The sequence below is a fragment of the Microtus oregoni genome, unplaced genomic scaffold (assembly GCF_018167655.1).
Source record: "Microtus oregoni isolate MIOR12 unplaced genomic scaffold, Mior012 000097F_ref0000449, whole genome shotgun sequence".
NCBI lineage: Eukaryota > Metazoa > Chordata > Mammalia > Rodentia > Cricetidae > Microtus > Microtus oregoni.
In genome coordinates, this window is record NW_024544710.1 from 1,109,775 (window position 1) to 1,123,463 (window position 13,689).

At 33.5% G+C, this 13,689-nt stretch overlaps 1 protein-coding gene across 1 annotated transcript in view; it reads left to right on the top strand.

The window, feature by feature from the left end:
* The window catches only part of LOC121442859 (ATP-binding cassette sub-family B member 7, mitochondrial-like), a 92,989-nt gene that overhangs the window by 68,565 nt on the left and 10,735 nt on the right, over positions 1-13,689 (top strand). The window contains exons 5-12 of the mRNA XM_041644511.1: positions 2,834-2,966; positions 3,827-4,095; positions 5,010-5,098; positions 5,188-5,275; positions 6,267-6,441; positions 7,330-7,487; positions 8,284-8,447; positions 8,599-8,728. Coding sequence (XP_041500445.1) covers positions 2,834-2,966; positions 3,827-4,095; positions 5,010-5,098; positions 5,188-5,275; positions 6,267-6,441; positions 7,330-7,487; positions 8,284-8,447; positions 8,599-8,728 — 1,206 coding nt within the window. The remainder of the gene's footprint in view (positions 1-2,833; positions 2,967-3,826; positions 4,096-5,009; positions 5,099-5,187; positions 5,276-6,266; positions 6,442-7,329; positions 7,488-8,283; positions 8,448-8,598; positions 8,729-13,689) is intronic.

Consider the following 13,689-nt stretch of genomic DNA (forward strand, 5'->3'; position numbering starts at 1 on the left):
CTCACAGAGATCCTCCTGCCTCCTAAGTGCTGGGATTAAAGGTGTGTACAACCTCCACACGACAAGGGATCTTGATTGTGATGGTGCTTATTTGAATCTAGATATGAGATAAAATGCTTGGAAACACATACATAATAATATTCACACAGGCATGAATTCAGATTACATATGTTGAAAACAGAATGAGTTCTCTATTTTCTTTGATAGTAATGCACCAATGTTAACTGCCTGGTTTTTACACAGAACTGTAGGTATATTAAATATCATAAGAGTTGCTGTTTGAAGGGTAGGTAGATCACAGTCCCTGTAGATGCTCTTCCTGTGATGATACAACTGTCTTAAATCAAAGTTTTCAATTAATGGCTCGCATTTGTCTAGATGGTTTAAGTCTAGTTGTCCTTAAGGTAGAATAATTTGGAAAGGCATTTGCCACACCTCATCCCCACTGTATCATAAGGCCAGAAAACCCAGACAAAATGAAAGATCTACATGGCAGATAAGCTCTCCTACTTTATTAATATCTTTCTGTCATTTTTAAGTACACGTATTTCTTTGCTTCTTGAAAGTATTTTTATGAGAAAACTGCCAATCTTCACTTATATTTAGTGTTAGTGCTTATTCTTAGCTATGTTTCTTCTGCTAATAACAACACAGGGCAGATGACATTAATGTGTTCTGCATACTTAACGGAATGCTCCCCAAACTGACCAAACCCAAAAACATTTTTAAGAAAGTAAAATAGTACAACTTTAATATGCTGAATTCTGTCATTACTCACCATCATTGTGGCAACGGTATAATAAGCTGTGAATTAGGAGAATCATGTGGTTGTTTTAACTATCACTTTTCTTTCTACTGAAGAAAATGTATTGGAATGCAGAATAAGAAATTTGACCTCATTATATGGGAAATCTAGAATCATCTCAAATTTATTTAAATTGCCCAAGTTATAATTTATAAGTGTAAATGTCTGCAATAGTGCATTCGAAAACATTCATTTTAGGGTACAAAAGAAATAAAATATATGGGTTCTGCCTTGTAAGTTGCTGATACAGCTGTGGCATACTGGAAATTTTACTGACTTCAAGTACCAGGCTTCAATTTTAATCTCCCCTCTTTTGCTTATCATTCATATCATTAAACTTTGTGGTATCTGCCTTTCCTCAAATATTGACTAGATCATGCACAAAGTTAATAAGTGTATCATGAGAGTGATAATATTGAAATATAGTCTATTAAAATGGGTGTTAGAAAATGTGGTCAAATTGCTGCAAGTTTCTAAAAGTATTACGAATAACAGAATCAGATTGAGCTTTAGAAAGTGAAAAGATAGTGGGGAAGTGTGAAAGGTTAGAAACCTTAAAAATATGAGCACAGCACCATACCATCGTTCTACATTCTTAAAAGCATATTCTACCAGATGTTTATATATTCTTATTGATTTTTATTGAGCTATACATTTTCCTTTGCGCCCCTCCCTGCTTCTCCCCTCCCCTTCGACATCTTGAATTTTGCAGGAAGCTGTTTATATTTTAATGTTATTTTTTAATGTTATCACAGTTAATTGAGATCTTGTTTGGTAAGATTTACATAGCTTAAAAATAGTTAATTCTTTTTTTTGTTTTGTTTTTTGTTTTATTTATTTATTTATTAAAGATTTCTGCCTCCTCCCCACCACTGCCTTCCATTTCCCTCCCCCTCCCCCATCAAGTCCCCCTCCCTAGTCAGCCCAAAGATCAATCAGGGTTCCCTGCCCTGTGGGAAGTCCAAGGACCACCCACCTCCATCCAGGTCTAGTAAGGTGAGCATCCAAACTGCCTAGGCTCCCACAAAGCCAGTACGTGCAGTAGGATCAAAAACCCATTGCCATTGTTCTTGAGTTCTCAGTAGTCCTCATTGTCCACTATGTTCAGCGAGTCCGGTTTTATCCCAGGCTTTTTCAGACCCAGGCCAGCTGGCCTTGGTGAGTTCCTGATAGAACATCCCCATTGTCAAGAGGGTATCGTGGCAATAGGGCAGGTGCTGTCTTTTCAGTGTGTTTCATAGTCCTTGTTCATTGTTTGCATTTGTTTTTAAGTCTGTAATTTAATCTTTTCAAAAGTCCTTTGGTAGTCTGCAAATTTCCTGAACATAAGTGCTGCTTTCTGTATTAGAATTGTTTTAGGATAGTATAAAAGAAATATAGGACAAATGAAGGCATTTAATGTTTGATTTTCTTTTGAATGATATTAGAACAAAGACTGTTGTGGGCTAAACATATCTATCAGTGGTAATCTTTCCCCAATAGTAAATCATTCTTGTCACTTTTCAGCTTTTATGATCCTTTTTGCTATATAATTTCAACTTTACATTAGTGAAAAATAACTTTAAAGTATTTATTACCTATATACTAAATATTATACTCTATTGCAGTAGGATGAAAAAGACTGATATAATGTAGACCCTCAAGACTATAAAAGGAAAGGAAAATATATATACACAGATAACTATAATGCAAGACAGTTTACTGCTAAGTGCCATGAGTTCTGTAGGATTTCAGATTATAGAAAACATTTTTAGCAGCTGATAAAGAATGCTTTTGTGGACGCAGGAGCATTTGACTAATTCGCGTAGTTTGTAAATTAATATTAACATGGCAGTGTGGTGTAAAAATCTTAAAATAGCACAGCTTCTAGTGCCAAAGATTTTTATCTTTGTAAATTTCAAAAATCATTTCAATTCCAGTAAATGTGTCCAGTAAACATTACCACAAATAATAATTTAAGGAAAATATTTGTACTTTTATAATAAATGTTTTGTGTATGGTGGGTAATTGATGTTTTTATATTTTTAGGCCATGAATATTGTGGTTCCTTTCATGTTTAAATATGCTGTAGACAGCCTCAACCAGATGTCGGGAAACATGCTGAACCTGAGTGATGCACCAAATACAGTTGCAACCATGGCAACAGCAGTTCTGATTGGCTGTATGTGTGATTCTTTAATCTGTCTACAGGTGTTGACTTTCTTCAAGAAGGTTCATCATATTTGAGCAGATGACCTTTTCACCACAAATACAACTTAGCATTTTGGATTTTTATTATTTTATGTGAGATTTGTTTTGATCTGTTTTTGAAAATTCTTTCTATGATATGCTTTGCAAAACTTCTGTGACAGTAGCATTTTCCATGTTTAAAAAAGAATAATATAAAATAAGACATTAATTGTATTACCACTACCTTCACTAGGCTTTTTTATAAGTTATCTTTCTAGAAAGGCCAGTTATTTTCTTACTGTTAATATTAAATAGAAGTGGATAATTAATGATATATGAACATTAGTGCTTTGTTAAAATATATTGAGTAACCATGACATACAAATGCAATTAGAAAATAATAGAATGTTTTTTCAAATGAAGTGGGGAGCTGTACATTTGAAAGGGCTGTTTAACACTTTAGAGACAGAAATAGGAGTTTGCTAAAAGCACTTGACTCTTCAGGATCTAAGCCTTTTGCATTTGTTATATGAGAGAATTGAATTAAGATATTGTACACTTATCCACAATGAGGCCATCTGGGCTATTCTATATTAAAAGTATTTTAATTGGAATTTTTTTCAGCATCTGAAATCTAGGGTCAAATAACACTGAAAGGGATTTATGATGATGGAAAGGTTAATACTCATTAGAGTAGATGAGTTCTATGCTTCTTTTAGTGTAAATATTCTGTGTTATATGTATTGGATGAATTATTCATCGTATAAAGATTTCGTGCAGCCTTGCCACTTACACTGCTCCAATTCTAATGTTTCTATACCCCCTCCTACTTTTTTTCTTTTGTTTTGTTAGATGGTGTATCAAGAGCTGGAGCTGCCTTTTTCAATGAAGTTCGCAATGCAGTATTTGGAAAAGTAGCCCAAAATTCAATCCGAAGAATAGCCAAAAATGTATTTCTCCATCTTCACAACTTGGATCTGGGTTTCCATTTGAGCAGACAGACAGGAGCTTTATCTAAGGCTATTGACAGAGGAACAAGGGGTATTAGTTTTGTCCTCAGTGCTTTAGTGTTTAATCTTCTCCCTATCGTGTTTGAGATGACGCTTGTCAGTAGTGTTCTGGTAAGTAATGCGTTTTTTCATAGTAACCTTTTATCTTTCAATCTTACTAAGAGCAAATAAATAGTTGAAGCTGTTTTATGCTCTTGCATACCTTGATGCCAGAAACATTTTCTGTTTGTTTCATTATTTTGCCACAGGTGTCAAAGGACTTTCCAAATTATGTATTATTTTTTAGACACCTAGATCATTGATTAGTGCTTCTAATGTTTTTTTTTCAAGAATTTTGTATGTCACACATTGGATTGTGTGATCAAAATATTTAGATTTGTTTATCAATCCTAACACATTATAACATTGTAAACTTTAAATTAATTCCTCTTTAGGCTTACACAGTTTCAATGTTAGAATTTGATGGTATAATTGTGACAGGTGCAATTTGACTTTCTTTCCTTGTTACCTTGAGTAGATTGTTTAAGATATTTGATTTTTAATCCATTATTGATTAATGTAACTTCTCAGCATCATAGTTTTTATAAGTATCCTTTGACTGAAGTTTGCTGTTGTGATGCTATAAAGCGACAAGAACAGTAATTACTTTCTTTTTTAAATTTTGTTTCATTGTACTGTTTTTAAAACAATAATTCTAAAATAAGGAATATTTCTTATTTATTTGAAGTGCATAGTATCTTAAATAATACTTTCAAAGAAAATAATATTCTCTATAAGCTTTCTGTTTTGCCAAGTTTTATATTAAAATTTAGACTATGAACTGCTATATGCAGTTACAATTTTGATTCAAAATGTAATCACCTTTTACTAAACTAATTATTTTTCCATTTTAAAAATTTCTATTTTATTCAATTTTATTGTACATAATAGAGAATATTGCCAGGATCTCTCACTTTTCCTATTGTAAATGATGAAAGCCAGAGACAATTCAATCACTTTTCACTTCTCTTGACTTCTTTTTCCAGTATTACAAATGTGGTGCCCAGTTTGCATTGGTAACCCTAGGAACACTTGGTGCATATACAGCATTCACAGTTGCGGTTACACGGTGGAGGTATGGTATTTCCCAGAGGCCAGTTAAGGCTGCAGAAATTAGTTATGGTATAGCATATGTTTCAGGCTGTGTAAATCTTTGTCTTACAGAACTAAATTTAGAATTGAAATGAACAAAGCAGATAATGACGCAGGTAACGCTGCTATTGACTCACTGCTGAATTATGAAACTGTGAAGGTAATCTGTCTAAGTGTCTTTTCGGCTGCCTTTCACACTAGGATTTGTTCTGCATTTAATTTAATGGGCACTGTAAGAATATCAGATTAGGATAGGATCTCTAGGTGTGATGAAATAATACTCCTTCATTTTTCTTTTGTTTAGAAATGTTCTTTTCTCTTTGATTTTTATTTGGAAATATCAGAATTTTGCCTTCTGAGTTTGTAAGTGATCATAAATATATGATTAGCATCTTGATTACAAATGAATATTAGCTAATTAAGTTGACATGCAAGTTCTTGATCCTCTTTTTATCCTTCATAATGCCTAGCATCATGCTTGTCCTTAAATTTTTCATTCATTTTTGCATTTATTCACTTAATAATTACTGAATTGCTCTTATATGCAAAGCACTGTACTAAGCACTAGGCTATGATAGGAGAAGATGGTAAAAAAGATTACAATGTCCCCCTTGACTTCTCATAATTTTATAATCTGCTAGAAAATTAAAGGAAGTATTCAAATGACTATTCAAAAAGTCATGATATGGTGAGGGCAGGTGGAATTTAAGGCCTCAGGTTAAGGCTTTGTGAAGGAAGTGTCACTCCTAGAAGGCATGTTTAAATCAAGTCTAGGTTCAAATTTATTAACTAGTTAAGAAATGTTTGTTGTATGAATTTTGAATATAATCCATTACTTGAAAACCTTCAGGAATACCATAATCTAATATATTGAAAGTCAATATTTTTATGTTTGACAGTTTCATACACGTATATAATGTATTATGATTATATTCCCCCCCATTATCCTTTCCTGTCCCCTTCCCATTATCCCTTCTTATTCCCTTCCTATTCCTCTGACCCATTTTTTTCTTCAAAGTTGAATTTTATTTTATAATAGGATCTTCAATACCAAAGTATATCTATATTTAAGTATGATAAAACTTACACCAATTGCATAGAAGAGTATATATTCGAATTTGCCCATAGTTTCTATTTTTATATATTTATAGTATTTTAATAATGAAAAATATGAAGCACAGAGATATGACAGATTTTTGAAGACATACGAGACTGCTTCATTGAAAAGTACCTCTACTCTGGCTATGCTGAACTTTGGCCAAAGTGCTATTTTCAGTGTTGGATTAACAGCTATAATGGTGCTTGCCAGTCACGGAATCATGGCAGGTAATAGATTGATGGTTATCACATTTAGAGACTATTATAAATGGGTTAATGGAAGAAATAAGTGTTTTGTATTAGTTGTAAAGTGTGCTCAGTAAAGCACTTTGACATTTTCAGAGTGTTTTTCTTTTCCCATCAGAATGTATTTTCTTGATTGATAATTCTTTTACTTCCTTTTTATTAACACTGACTTACTTATTGAATGAAAATACTGCTTATTCATTTTATGGTTCTATAATGCGATTCTTTAGGAGAATTTGTTTTAAAAATCAACCATGTAAAATGTTTACTTGATGATACCTTTTTAAAAAAATAATAATGCTTTTATTAATTTGAGATATCAACCTTTTTAGTATCTGGTATCTTTAATTTTCTTATAAACCTGGAAAACAATGTTATTATTTTACTGTTTAGTTTAAAGGTCTTGTTTTATAATTCAGTAGCTTTTTCTACTGGTTTTTTTCATTTACAAGTAATGTCTGTGCCTAGTCTTTATAATATGAGATGCATCATCTTTTTTTGTCATGATAGCCATTCACTCCAATTTTAATATATGTACTTTTATGAGTTTTCTTTTTAAATACTATACAAGAAATCTTTGCTTATGCCTTAGAGGAAAAAGGAAATATTTTTAACCTTCTTATTCTGTCATTACTTAAATCATTCTTTTTCATATATTACACAGTGTGTTAGGTATGCTTTTCCCTCTCCATGCAATATACACCAGGTTCTTACATTGCCTAATTCATGCATTCATATGCTCTATAACTTGTGTCAGCTTAAATGTTGCTGATTATGTACATTTAGAACTATGTGTCACAGAAATTGGCTTTAAAACTCTTTCTTAAGCTAGAGAGCTTATACCTTTTCTTTTTCCAACTGCATAATAAGGTGCCCTTACCGTCGGAGATCTAGTAATGGTGAATGGACTGCTTTTTCAACTTTCATTACCCCTTAACTTCCTGGGAACTGTATATAGAGAGACAAGACAAGCACTCATAGATATGAACACTTTGTTTACTCTGCTCAAGGTAGACACGCGGATTAAAGTAAGTAATGTGTATAGTAGCTTTTTCAGAAGATCATAGAGTACTGTCTCACTAATACTGGGTTGCTCCAGGACAGTGGTTCTCAACTTGTGACTTATAACCTGTGACAGAGGTCACATATCAGATATCCTGCATATCACTTATTAACACTACAATTCATAAACAATAGCAAAATTATGGTTATGAAGTAGGAACAAAAATAATTTATGGTTGGGGCTCAGCACAACATGGTTGTATTAGGAAGGTTAAGAACCACAGTTCTAGGAGAATATTCTTACATCAGTAGGTTAGACAAACAATTTCCTCATTGTCATCTCTTCCCCAACTCCTCACCAAGAAAATCTTTCCTGTGCAGTGATTGCACACACCTTTAATCCCAGCACTTCAGTACTTGGTACACAGAGGCAGGCAGATCTTTGTGAGTTCAAGACCAGTCTGATCTACAAAGCAAATTCTAGGACAGCCAGAGCTGTTGTTATACAGAGAAACCTGTCGTGAAAAAAACAAGATAGATAGATAGATAGACAGATAGATAGATAGATAGATAGATACATACATACATACATACATGGATGAATGGATAGAGTGAGTCTTCCCAGCATCTGGCATATATAGGAATTTCTTATCTGCTCATTTTTGTGCAGTGAGTAATGAAAAAAATCATACTTGGAAGTGACCTTATTCCATTTGCATAAACCTCCTTTCCCATATTTTTCTTGCTCTCCCCGTTAATTAAAAACATTGTCTAAAGAGTAGTATAAGTAGTTTGTTGTTTTTCTTTTTTCTTCCCTTCTAGGACAAAGTAATGGCGTCTCCCCTTCAAATAACACCACAGACAGCCACAGTGGCCTTTGATAATGTGCATTTTGGATATATTGAAGGACAGAAAGTCCTTAGTGGAGTATCTTTTGAAGTCCCTGCAGGAAAGAAAGTGGCCATTGTAGGAGGTAGTGGGTCAGGGTGAGTAATTTAGTTTTTTATAAAATTCTACATTATTGTCTGATAATTGTGGATGTGAATTTTTTATCATTGTGAAATAATTACTATACTTAAATTGAGCTTCCCTAATGACTACAGATGCTGATTAGCCTTTCTTCATCTCCAATTTCAGAAAGAGCACAATAGTGAGGCTGCTGTTTCGCTTCTATGAACCTCAGGAGGGTAGCATTTATCTTGCTGGTCAAAATATACAAGATGTGAGCCTGGAAAGTCTTCGGAGGGCAGTGGGAGTAGTACCTCAGGTATTTTAAAACAAAAATGTAATTGTTAGAGGGTTGGTGGATATATTACTATAATAATTTGAATCCAAGGAACCAGCATATGCTAATGAAGTGGATAATGTTAAACTGTTCAAGTGAAATTCTACTACCAAAAGGAATTGTGTTTTGAGACAGCACCTCACCATGTACTTCTGACTGGCATGGAATTCACCATGTAAACCAGATTGTCCTCAATCAACCAGACATCGTTTCTAACCATAGCTCTAAGACTAATCAGTTCTATGGCACTAGTCTCACTTTCCTCATTTCTAAAATAAAGATAATATTTATAAGAAATAGTTATTATAGAGGATACACACATATATATTTACCAGATACAATACCCACAATATAAATGTTCAGAAAATTAAAACTAATACTTTTGAATATCTTTTAACAAATTAAATCTATAATTACAATGTAATTTATCTACCAACCTCAAGTTTTATGCCTTATTTGCTACTGGTCTACTTTATTATCAGGCATACAGTGCTTGACTGATAATAATCATTTAAAAATATTTGGTGAGTGACATTGAAACAGAGAAGAAAATTCAAAGTAAAGCCTGAGAAAACAAGAAGTAGATAGTCTTACAGTGTATATAGTTTTATCTTAAAAGTCTATAAAGGAGTTTGAAGCTGTACCTGAATGCTAGAGTACTTGTCTGATGTCCACTGGTAAAGTTGATTTATGAAACCAAGTATCAGATCTCTGGGAGAACAGATCATATGGGGAAGGGAGAGGAGAAAACCTATAAGAAAGTCACCAGGAAGGAAATGGTTATCACAGCATTTGGGAGGCTATGATAGAGTAATTGACTTAAGATTGAGGCAGCCTGGGACATAATGCATTCCAGCCAGCTCTGGACTACAGAGTAAGATTCTATCTTTTAAAAACTAAAACAAAAAGAGTGATCTGACAGGGGTATGCCAACTGTAAAAGGTCCCCAAGTGCTCCAGCATATGGCACTCCTTTCTATCCCATCTTTTGCTAAAAATCACAAATTTTAGTCGTATGAGTCAACTAGAAAGATTGTAGAAATTCCATTTCTTTTTTCACATGCTCGGCTTCTGATTGTGGAGTACATTGTGAGCCCAGAAATCTATATTTTTAATATGCATCTTAGATGATTCTGATAGATACTTTAAGACTGACTTTGTGTTAAGAAACAGTAACCTATACTGTTTGCCAAGTGAACTGCATTCTGGACCGTGACTTCATTTGGTCAAGTGTTCTAATTCATATGTCTTATTTCTGCCATTTTGGGGGGCTATATAATGATTTCACGCATCCTTTTGAAAAATAAAACCTTAAATTCACAAAAGAGGAAAAGCAATTTATTCTTATTGGAGACATTAGTAATACAAAATTTGGTGAAAATGAAATAACACTTTCACCTAATAGACTGATAAATGAAGTTCTTTCTTTTTATTCATTTCTCTTTGGGGGCCCTCCAGTCAGCTCCCAAATAATCACACAGAGACTTCTTATGAATGCCTGGCCTTAGCTTGGCTTGTTTCTAGCCAGTTTTCCTTAAATTATCCCATCTACATTTTGCCTCTGGGCTTTTACCTTTATTTTTGTATATCTTTTATTTCCTTCTTATTCCATTGCTGGATGTGTAGCTGGGTAACTGACCCCAAACATCCTCCTCTCCTTCTCCTTTTCTTACTACTCCTCCCTTTCTTCTTTTTCTCCTATTTATTTTCTCTGACTGGCAGCTCCACATGTCCCTCTTCTGCCTAGTTATTGGCTGTTCAACTATTTATTAGACCAATCAGATGTTTTAGGCAAGCAAGTAACAGCTTCATAGAGTTAAACAAATGCAACATAAAAGAATGCAACACATCTTTGTATCATTAAATAAATATTACACAGTATAAAAGAATGTAACTCATCTTTAACTAATATTCCACAACAGATAAAGATTTTGAAAACCAGAATATCTAATTTAGATATAATTCTGTAACATGGGCAGCATTGTTTTGCTCATGAAAGAATATGGCTTTCATCATAAGAAAATTAACAATACATATAAAGTTCTGCAAAAGTATTCTAATAACTCTGACCCTAGGAAATTTTAGTAAGAAATTAAAAGATACAAACATGGGTCTTTAATACAATGTTATCTACAGCGTTATTTATAATTGTCCAAGGTGGATACCATATAAATATTCAGTGATAACTGAATGTTTGAAGTATTATAGTTTCAAGTGCCATGTAGTCATTAAGTTTTATCAAATTATATTATGATTGGTTTGTTGAACAAATATAGATATTTTGCCTGCATTTAGTCAGTTTTTGTACCCCATGCATCCTGGTGCTTGAAGAGACCAGAAGAGAGATTTGAATTTCTTGAATCTGAGGTTACAGATGAATGTGAATGTGTACTGGGAACTGAACCCAGATTCTCTGGAAGAGCAGCCAGTGCTCTTAACCAATGAGAAATTTCTCCAGCTCAGCATTAAAGTTTTAAAGAATATTGAGTATCATGAACAGTCAATACGACTATGTAAAGAAATATTAGATCAGTTTAATGTTGCAAACTATTACTTTAAATATGTGAAGGTGTGTTGTGTTGACAGAAGTTTCTGTTTTTCCTGGTCCTGCAGCCATTCAGTCCCAAAGAAACACACAGAGTTCTACATTAATCATAAACTGGTTGACCTATTAGCTCAGGCTTCTTATTAACTCTTATAACTTATATTAGCCCATAATTCTTGTCTGTGAGCCATTTGGCTTGGTACCTGTTATCAAGGCAGTCACATCTTGCTTCCTCTGCATCTGGGTGAAAGTTGCAGACTGAGCTTTCCTCTTCCCAGAATTCTACTGTTCTTGTTACTCCACCTCTACTTCCTGCCTGGCTACTGACCAATCAGCATTTTATTAAATACAAGTGACAAATCTTTACAAAGTACAAATCCACTATCCCACAGCAAAGATGTGTTGCATTTGTTTATGCTGTATTTGTTTAATTATGTAAAGATGTGTTACATTTGTTTATCCTGCATTTGTAACATGTAACGATGTTCTGTTTTGCCTGCCTAAGGCACTTGAGTGGTCTGATAAAAATCTGAATGGCCAATAGATAGGCAGTACAGTGTTAGGCAGGGTTGGCAGGCAGAGAGAATAATTAGGAGGCGGAATCTAGTCTTAAGAGGAGAGAACTAGGGAGAAAGAGAGAGAAGCACTCAAGACCAACCAGCCAGGCAGTGAAAGTAGGACATACAGAATGAAAGAAAGGTGAAAAGCCCTAAGGCAAAACACAGATGAAGAAAAGCAGGTTAAATTGAGATATAAGAGCTACTGGGACAAGCATAAGGTAAGGCAAAGCATTCATAACTAATATTAAGACTCGCCTTTTTATTTGGGAGCTGGCGGTCCAAGAAAGCCTGCTATAAAGGATATCAAACAAAATATTCTGGCTGTACAACATAGATTAATACTTGCAATTAGAGAAAAAAATGGAATAGACACCAAGGCATTAATGTGTTTTTCTAGACGATAAAGTTAATACATTATTTAGTTTCTTAAATTTGTGAACTTTGTGTGTGTGTGTGTGTGTGTGTGTGTGTGTGTGTGTGTGTCTATGTGTCTGGTGCATGCCATGTTATGTCATACCTACAGATAGTTCTGTGGTTATTTAAACTAAATTAACAATTGCATTATTTCACATAATTACTCATATTTAGTGTGTGACAAGAGTATTTAGCAAAAATCATGAAAATAGTTCGTGTTTTGTTTTGGGAAATAGGGTCTTACTCTGTACTGCAGGCTAGTATCAAACTCATGGTGCTCCTACTTCTGACCCCAAGTGTTGGGATTACAAGGGTGAATCACTACACATGTTTAGTTAATTTTTATTTTATCCATTTTTTGGTTATATTTTTCTGTTTTTCGGTTAGTATTTATTAATTTTTTCTGAATATAAAGTACTATAAAAATAGTTCTGTGTGTAGGACTTTGAGCTTATTTGGTACATTTAGTATGAGAAATTTATGTTAGTCGTGGATATATAAATGATCAGAATATTACTTGAAATAATATCTGAAATTCTCAACCTGAAAATCCTGTAAAAGAAGACCTTTACTGGGTCTCCTGGTGAATATTAACAATTAGAGCTATTTTATTTCACCTTGCTCTCAACCATTCAGAGACTGAAAAAAGAATAGGAGATAAATGCTCATTTGAAATAAATTAGCTTTAGTATGCCATGTCAAAACAAGGCGAATTATCAAATGACAGCTTGCACTGAACTTCCTCTAGTAAGTACACACATGATGCACAAATTCTTTATTTGCTGAGTTTCAAGGCCAAAGTAAAAGCTTCTTATAAATACAGGGAAATATATCTAACCTCATCAGTAATTAAGGAAATTCTAATGTAAACAAAAAGTACATTTCACTCTAAAATCATAAGTGAAAATGAGTACCAGGGTTGCTAAAGCTATGGAGATCTAGAAACCTTACATGCCATTTAGTAGAACATGCTCATATATTACTAGCTGCTGTTTTTGTAGGACAGCTGAGCAATAACATTACAAAATAAATATAAACTTCACTTTTGACCTATCAGTTAACATCTAGGATTCCGGAATTCTTGCATAAATACTTAAGTGTGTAAAGCCGTTTTTATAATGCTTTTATCCCAACATGTTAACCACATTAATAGACATTAATGGGGGAATAAGTAATTTTTATCTATAGTAGGAAATATATAGCGATTAAAAGAATGAAGTATATTTCTATTATCTAGAATGGAAAATCTCCAGTATATGTTAAATAGAAAAAGCAATTTACAATGTAGTATGTGTAATTTGGGTTCCCTTGTATTGGAAAAAAAAGCATATGGTTAAGCATATAAATGTCTCAAAATAAGTCTGGAATGAACATAACAAATTATACATGGTAATTAGCTCCAGAAAGAGACCTGAGACTGCAGGT